This window comes from Denticeps clupeoides, unplaced genomic scaffold, assembly GCF_900700375.1.
Source record: "Denticeps clupeoides unplaced genomic scaffold, fDenClu1.1, whole genome shotgun sequence".
Lineage (NCBI taxonomy): Eukaryota > Metazoa > Chordata > Actinopteri > Clupeiformes > Denticipitidae > Denticeps > Denticeps clupeoides.
In genome coordinates this window covers 400,078-408,166 of record NW_021630083.1, presented here as the reverse complement: position 1 = coordinate 408,166, position 8,089 = coordinate 400,078, and the positions used below count along the sequence as shown (strand labels likewise).

Sequence of the window (8,089 nt, the reverse complement as noted above, 5' to 3'; positions counted from 1 at the left end):
ACCCAATCCTTTAAGGCTACGTGGCTGATTCGGTTGTGTGTGTGTGTGTGTGTGTGTTTAGACTATGTGTGTGTCATGGACATCGATCTGCTTGAACTGGCCATCACCACCTGGAAGGGCAGTGATTCTGGGAAGCTGGTGAGTATCATACAGACACTAGTTGTAGATAAAGACGCCGCGTTCACCGTGAACCTTCATCCATCATCTGCAGAGCCAGCCGCGATTTGAGCTGCGCTGCTCCAACAACGTCATTCATCTCCACACATGCGCAGACTCCTGCTCCGCCCTCATCAACCTGCTGCAGTACCTGGTGGCCCAGGGCGACCTTCACCCCCCACCGCGACACACCTCGCCCACCGAGATCGCCGGACAGAAGCTCCCGGTAGCTCTATCCATCACTAGTCATCAGTGTTGCAGAATGAAGCATGCTGGGATTGATTATTTTAGTTATGAGTCTTTATCCTCCTCAGCTATCGGAAAGCCCCGCCTCTCTTCCACCATGCCCTCCTGCGGAGACCGCCGAAATCAACCAGTATGACCTCACCGACGCCTTGATCGACACGGAGAGGAGCCGAGATGAAGATCAGGGCTCTGGTGTGTAGTTCCATTCATTCTCATCCAGCTCCATCAACACTGCTGTAATTTTAACGTCGCCCCACCCACTGGGTTTTAATAATTAAGCTACAATGATACTGAATTAAAAATCATAAAATCAATGAGATTAATTTGTTGCATTTAAGTGAGTGAATGTGCTAAAAAATGTGCTAAATGGTCCAATTTCCACCAATCTGGCAACGCTGGTGGCCACGTTCCCTGCTGATGTCACGCTGGATAACAGGTCCTGCCACCCAGCAGCGCGCCTCACCCGTGTCCGTCTACCTGTTTCCTGGGGAGGGACACAAGTCCCGCCCCTCCGTTATGGAAGGGGAGGACTTAGAATTGGATGGACCAGTGACGACGGCCACTGAGGCGCAGGATGTGATGTCAGAGGACGGTTCTGAGGGTTCCACAGACAATGACGACTTCTGCATCCTGGAGGCTCCAGGGATTGGTATTCCGGTGAGGGATTTTCATATAAAATAAAACATGAAATGCTGAATATGCTGTGATGATATCTGTAATGTCGTGTTCCTTTAGCCACGGGATGGGGAGCCTGTTGTCTCCGTCCTGGCCCCAGGGCCCATCAAAGTGAAGGACGGCCATTTCTCTCGACCCCGGGGCAGTTCGGACCTGCTGCGCGCCCCGTCCCGCTTCCCGGTGCCCCAGACCCGGGTGGTGCTGAAGGAGGTGTCTGTCGTCTGGCACCTGTACGGAGGAAGGGACTTTGGAGGAAGGCCTGTATCAGGCCACGCCCAGCAAGGCCACAGGTAGTGCCCACCGCCCCCCGGCATTAATTAATGATTATTATTCAATAGTTCCTAAGCAGCTCTTTATTAACCCCGCCCACCCGCAGGGGCCGGTTGGGGCTTCCTGCAGGGCGAGGGTCGCCCTCCCGCTCAGCGACCTCCGCGCGACCTCAGAACTCCTGGCGCTGGGTTGGGGGCAGCGGCCGACAGCACACACTGCTGATGGAGATCCAGCTCACGAAGGTGAACTAGTTACACAAACGGCAGTTTGACCAGCAGCGGTTAACCAGCAAATCTCGCCTGTGTGTAGGTGAGTTTCCAGCACGAGTCGTACGCGCTGGCCACGCCCTCCATTGGACTGGGGGTGGAGGAGGCGGGGTCTGGCGGCGAGCAGCCGGTGTCCCGTCAGGTCTTCATCGTCCAGGAGCTGGAGGTCCGAGACAGACTCGCCTCCAGCCAGATCAACAAGTTCCTGTACCTGTACACTAGCGAGAGGATGCCACGCCGCACACACTCCAACATGGTGACTACGCACACAAACACACACACACACACACACACACGTGTGTGTATACATATGTGTATATATATATATGTATATACACATGTAAGAAATGTGATCATTCGTCAATGATGTTGGCATAGAAATAAGTAATTCGGTAATGTGTGTGTGTGTGTGTGTGTGTGTGTTCCAGCTGACTGTGAAGGCCCTGCAGGTTTGTCCAGAGTCAGGACTTGGTGGTCCTGAGTGCTGCCTGAGAGTCAGTCTGCTGCCGTTGAGACTGAATATTGACCAGGTACACACACACACACACAAAATATATTTACAGAATTTTCCAGATGCTTTAATCCAGACGATGTTCATCATTGATTAATCTGTGTTTATTTTTTATTTTTTAATAGGTCCCCTATTATGATTTTTTTGCTTTTAAATCAGTCTTGTTGGTCCCTTAATTCTGTGTCTGACGTCTCTTTCCGAAATTCAGCCTTAGTGCTGAATTCCAGCCACTTTGATCCAGTCCCACAATGAGATTTCCCAGGACGCGTCCTTTCACCGTCTGTAGCTTTAAATGCTAATGAGGAGGAGAGAGGCGGGACGGGGAGGAGAGCGGCCAATAGAAGTTGAAATGACGTCAGACAGGAAGTCGTATCGGCGTTTTTTCCAGAATAAAATGAAATGAACCCGCTGGTTCTTCAGTGTCGTGTGACTGAACTATAAAAATTAATTTGTGCTCATTTTTACATCCAATCGCTGAGCGACTGCAGTGCTTCGTACGTTTGGAGTCCATGACGGTCGGTGGAGATAATGTTTTAGGGCAGGGGCAGGAAAAGCATGAGAAATGGGAGGTAACCTTCCCCTTATGACGTCATAAGGGGGACAAATTCCAGATACGACCGTCTTAGCTGCCACTCTGAACGGTGAAGCAGAACGACCAAAACACTCTTTACACCAACCGCCATTTCTTGCCACCGCAGGACCATAGACAGGCTGGAGGAACTCGTATTAATGTTCAATCATCTCACAAAGTCTCATGATAGGGGTGCTTTAATAACTCAGAACACATTTTATATATTGATTTGAATCTACCAACTGACTTTCTCATGCTCTCCCGACTCCATTTCCCAGGATGCCCTGTTTTTCTTGAAGGACTTCTTCAGCAACATGGCATCAGGTGTTAACCCTTACTTGGCTGTTGACGCTGCAGTAGAAGGTGGGTTGGAGTAAACACTGAGTCGATGCTGAGTAAACACCACAGTGCACCGTCCAATCACCGCCCTTTTTTTTTACTCCGCCCCCACAGCCAAGCCAGCTCCTCCCCCATCGCCGCAGACAGACGAGGTGGACATGGGCCCTGACCTCAATGCTTCTGTAGAGACAACCAATAGTGAACAGAGCTCTTCCTCTGCTGGCTCCTCCTCTTCCTCCGACCAGCCAGTCTACTTCCGGTAAATACCACTGTGGTGCGCGTGTGTGTGTGTGTGTGTGTGTGTGTGTGTGTGTGTGAGCGAGCTCTCTGTTCACTCCTCTTTCTGGTTCTCAGTGAGTTCCGATTCACCTCTGAGGTTCCGATCTGGCTGGATTACCACGGTAAACATGTGGTCATCGAGCAGGTGAGAGACGTCACTAACCCCTCCTCAAATTCATCAATGTCCCCGCCCTGCTCGCACACGCCCACTTTATTCTAGGATCATGAATGTTTGTGTCGTGACTGAGATGTATGCTTTCCTCCTGTGTACTTGTGGCACTCTGATGTCACCAGGGAACTTTTGCGGGAATTCTGATTGGTCTGGCCCAGCTCAACTGCTCCGAGCTCAAACTGAAGAGGCTGTGTTGTCGTCACGGGTAACTCCGCCCCCCCCGAGCACACCCTGTTCTTACCCCGGTCCCTCCGTTACATCACCGTCTGCTCCTGCACACAGGCTGCTGGGTGTGGACAAGGTCGTCCAGTACGCCATCAACGAGTGGCTGGCGGACATCAGGAAGAACCAGCTGCCGGGAATTCTGGGAGGTGTTGGCCCCATGCACTCTGTAGTTCAGCTGTGTGAGTTTCCTCTTCCCAGGACGCGCCTCCGAGTTCACCACTCGTCCACCTGCAGCTCATCTTCATCCCCCTTTACCCACAGTTCACGGCGTCAGAGACCTCTTCTGGATGCCAATAGAACAGTACCGGCGCGACGGACGCATCATCCGGGGTCTCCAGCGCGGCGCCGCGTCATTCGGAACGTCCACCGCCTCCGCCGCGCTGGAGCTCAGTAACCGACTGGTTCAGGCCATCCAGGTACCGCACACTCACTCGCACACTCACTCACTCACACATACACGCACGCTCACTCACTCACTCGCACATTCACGCTCACTCGCGCATGCACGCACACTCACTCGCTCACTCACACATACACGCACGCTCACTCACTCACACATACACGCACGCTCACTCACTCGCGCATGCACGCTCACTCACACGCTCACGCACGCTCACTCACACGCACATTCACGAATGCTCACTCACGCGCACGCTCACTCACGCGCACGCTCACTCACGCGCACGCTCACTCACGCACATGCACGCACGCTCACTCGCGCACGCACGCTCACACACTCACGCACGCTCACTCACACGCTCATGCACGCTCACTCACACGCACATTCACGAATGCTCACATGCACACTCACACGCACGCACGCTCACTCACACGCTCACTCACACGCACGCACGCTCACTCACACGCTCACTCACACGCACGCACGCTCACGCACGCTCGCTCACACGCACGCTCACTCACACGCTCACTCGCACGCTCACTCACACGCACATTCACGCACGCTCACTCACTCACACATTCACATGCACGCACGCTCACTCTCACGCACGCTCGCTCACTCTCACGCACGCTCACTCACACGCTCACGCACGCTCACTCTCACGCACGCTCACTCTCACGCACGCTCACTCTCACGTTCACGCACACTCTCACGCACGCTCGCTCACTCTCACGCACGCTCACTCACACGCTCACGCACGCTCACTCTCACGCACGCTCACTCTCACGCACGCTCACTCTCACGTTCACGCACACTCACACATTCACGCACGCTCACACATACACGCACGCTCACACATACACGCACTCACTCACACGCACGCACGCTCACTCACACGCACGCACGCTCACTCACACGCATAAACGCACGCTCGCACTCACTCACGCACACTTGCACGCACGCACACACACACACACACACACACACAGTGTCTCTGTCATGCCCATATGTGTGTCCGTAGGTGACAGCTGAGACCGTGTATGATATCTTGTCCCCGACTCCGCCCCTGACGCGTGGCATCACAGAGGGACATCCCGCCCCCAGGCCGAAACGAGCCCCACAACCTGCTGACCTGAGAGAGGGTGTGGCCAAAGCCTATGACACCGTTAGAGAGGTCAGTGTGTGTTCATTAATAGCAGGCCATTGTCATGGTAACGGCTGTTAGGACCGGATCTGACGGTTGTAACGTTCGGTCTGCAGGGCGTGATCGACACGGCACAGACCCTGTGTGACGTTGCATCACGTGGCCATGAGCAGAAGGGCCTGCCCGGCGCGGTGGGCGGAGTCTTGCGCCAGATCCCACCCACTGTCGTGCGGCCGCTCATCGTGGCTTCCGAGGCCACGTCCAACCTGCTGGGAGGGATGAGGAACCAGATCAAACCCGACGCTCGGAAGGAGGACTTCCTGAAGTGGCGCACAGAGGAGAGTCAGGACTGATGAAGACGACGAGACTGGAACACGTGTTGATGGAGGAGTGAGTGTGTGTGTGTGTGTGTGTGTGAGTGTGAGTGTGTTTGCTCTTTACTGCAAAACCAAACAAACAAAAGGAAAAACTGAAAAAAACTGTGGTGCAGAAAACCCATAAACCAGTATTCTGTAACACACACACACACACACACACACACACACTCTCGCCATATGCCTTCTGTGGGTTGAAACACTGTAGGCGTGCTGTAGCCACCAGGCGATAAGAACGTAGGACGTTGACCTTTGCTGTGTTGACGGCCTGTTTTTATTGTTCCTCGGTGTTGGTTGCCGGGCAACTGCGTCTGAACCAGCCTGCAGTAGGATTGTGGGATTTATGCATCGGTTCTCCGCGTTAGCACCTGTAGGTGGGTGTTAATGAAGCTTCATTACGGCTGCAAACTTTCAAGATCCAGAATCAAGAACCTCATACGTTCCTTTCATTTTATATCACCAAGAGCCAATCAGTCCCGTCAGCTGGATTCTGCTGCAGAACGTCTACAGAACCGACTTCACCTTAAACCTGAACAGCTTGCTGACGGATGTGTGTGTGTGTGTGTGTGTGTGTGTGTGTGTGTGTGTGTGTGTGCGTGCGTGCGTGCGTGTGGTTTATTTTTCGTGTTCAGATGTCTGCTTAAACGGGAGATTGATGTTTTACGTTTTTGTTTAAGGGATGTGTGTGTGTGTGTGTGTGTGTGATTATATCAGAGATTGTAAGAATGATTTGAATGAAACCGACGATGTATACGCAGAAATTGAAAATACATGTACATTAAATTTTACTCCTTCAGTCCTCCTACTGAGTTTTATTAATTGTTTTTTATTGTAATTATTAATTAATGGACATTATTATATTATTTACATTTTATATTTACAGCATTTACCAGACGCCCTTATCCAGAGCAACTTACAGTCAGTAGTTACAGGGACAGTCCCCCCCTGGAGACACTCAGGGTTAAGTGTCCTGCTCAGGAACACGATGGTAGTAAGTGGGGTTTGAACCTGGGTCTCCTGGTTCATAGGCGAGTGTTACCCGCTAGGCCACTACCACCCCTGGTGGGGACAGCCCCCTGGTGTTTTATTCATGGACTTTACTGTCCTGAATGGGCAGAAATGTATGTACAGTCCTGGCCAAAAGTTTTGAGAAAGTTCACACATCTCTGCGCTACTCTGTTCTTCACTTCGGTTAAAGATCCAGAAACTGGTGGTTAAACAGTCTTTAAAAATATGGGCTCGGTTTAGGAAATACACAGTTTTTCCATTATGAGCCATTTTTATACTGTCAGTGCAGGATACAGATTTGTTGCAATGGTGAAGGAAAGGTATTATTTTTAAAAAGGTTTTAGGTAATAGGTGATACCATGCAGTTCAGTTCATTACAGCAGTTCAGTTTTTAGGTTCCTACAAGCAAGACATTGCTTGTCCCCAGTCTGCCAACAAATACAATGTGGACTCGGTTCTGTCTTTTTCTAATGTTACGGCCTTATTCCAAAATGGATTTTTTTCATCAGAATTCTATACACCCCATAATGACAACATGAAAAATGTGAGAAATCTCATGTATATAAGTATTCGCAGCCTTTGCTCAGAACTCCGTTGATGCACCTTTGGCAGCGATTACGGCCTCAAGTCTTTTTGAATATGATGCCGCATGCTTGGTAGAGTTTGGTTCCACTTTGCAGAACCTCTCAAGCTCCATCAGGTTGGATGGAAGTGTGGGTGTAGAGACATTTTAAGATCTCTAGAGATGTTCAATCGAATTCAAGTCTGGGCTCTGGCTGGACCACTCAAGAACATTCACAGAGATGTCCTGAAGCCCCTCCTTTCATATCTTGGCTGTGTGATTAGGAAAGATGAAGAGTTCAGGGATGGTGTTGACCTGGTGATGAGCAGTGACGCCTTGAATCCATTTCATTAACTTTTGGTTGGGTTTTAATAATGAATTAGATCATTATTTCAGCGTTTCAGACAACTATATTTAATGAGGCAAATTCTTATTATTCGTTTGAAGTCATTATTAATTTCATGTTCTCAGAAGAGCAGCAATGTATTGTATTGGCTTAAACATGAAAGAAATATATATAAAGGTGACAACGTGATGTGCATTGGAGGAGCGGTTTAAAACATCTCCAAAGTGCATCTCCATTATGAACTAATGAAACCATGAAAGACTTTTATTATCACATGTCTCTAAGTCAGAGTTGGAACGTTGGAACTATCGTGAATTCAGATATTTATTTATGGAATATGATATTATTTACTGGAAATGTAATTAGAAAAAATGTGTCTGCAATCACATATTATCACAAGTGCATAAGAGGAAGACCATTTATGACCATTTATTTCCATAGTAATGAAATTTGCATAAATGACTGTCGGGCTGTTCTGTGGACGTGTGGTCCCTGTGAGAACGCTTCTTGGTCGACTCATATTAACAGCGTGAATGTAAGAACTC

The 8,089-nt window shown here is 50.2% G+C and overlaps 1 protein-coding gene across 1 annotated transcript in view; it reads left to right on the top strand.

The window, feature by feature from the left end:
• LOC114782437 (autophagy-related protein 2 homolog A-like) overlaps nucleotides 1–6,433 on the top strand; it is a 13,368-nt gene extending 6,935 nt beyond the window's left edge. The window contains exons 27-42 of the mRNA XM_028968297.1: nucleotides 62–138; nucleotides 212–382; nucleotides 471–594; nucleotides 839–1,059; nucleotides 1,138–1,367; nucleotides 1,454–1,589; nucleotides 1,657–1,869; nucleotides 2,042–2,143; nucleotides 2,974–3,058; nucleotides 3,149–3,293; nucleotides 3,389–3,458; nucleotides 3,608–3,690; nucleotides 3,768–3,889; nucleotides 3,972–4,126; nucleotides 5,132–5,284; nucleotides 5,371–6,433. Of these exons, the coding sequence (XP_028824130.1) occupies nucleotides 62–138; nucleotides 212–382; nucleotides 471–594; nucleotides 839–1,059; nucleotides 1,138–1,367; nucleotides 1,454–1,589; nucleotides 1,657–1,869; nucleotides 2,042–2,143; nucleotides 2,974–3,058; nucleotides 3,149–3,293; nucleotides 3,389–3,458; nucleotides 3,608–3,690; nucleotides 3,768–3,889; nucleotides 3,972–4,126; nucleotides 5,132–5,284; nucleotides 5,371–5,607 (2,324 nt within the window). The 3' untranslated portion in view covers nucleotides 5,608–6,433. The remainder of the gene's footprint in view (nucleotides 1–61; nucleotides 139–211; nucleotides 383–470; nucleotides 595–838; nucleotides 1,060–1,137; nucleotides 1,368–1,453; nucleotides 1,590–1,656; nucleotides 1,870–2,041; nucleotides 2,144–2,973; nucleotides 3,059–3,148; nucleotides 3,294–3,388; nucleotides 3,459–3,607; nucleotides 3,691–3,767; nucleotides 3,890–3,971; nucleotides 4,127–5,131; nucleotides 5,285–5,370) is intronic.
• The last annotated feature ends 1,656 nt before the right edge of the window (nucleotides 6,434–8,089 follow it).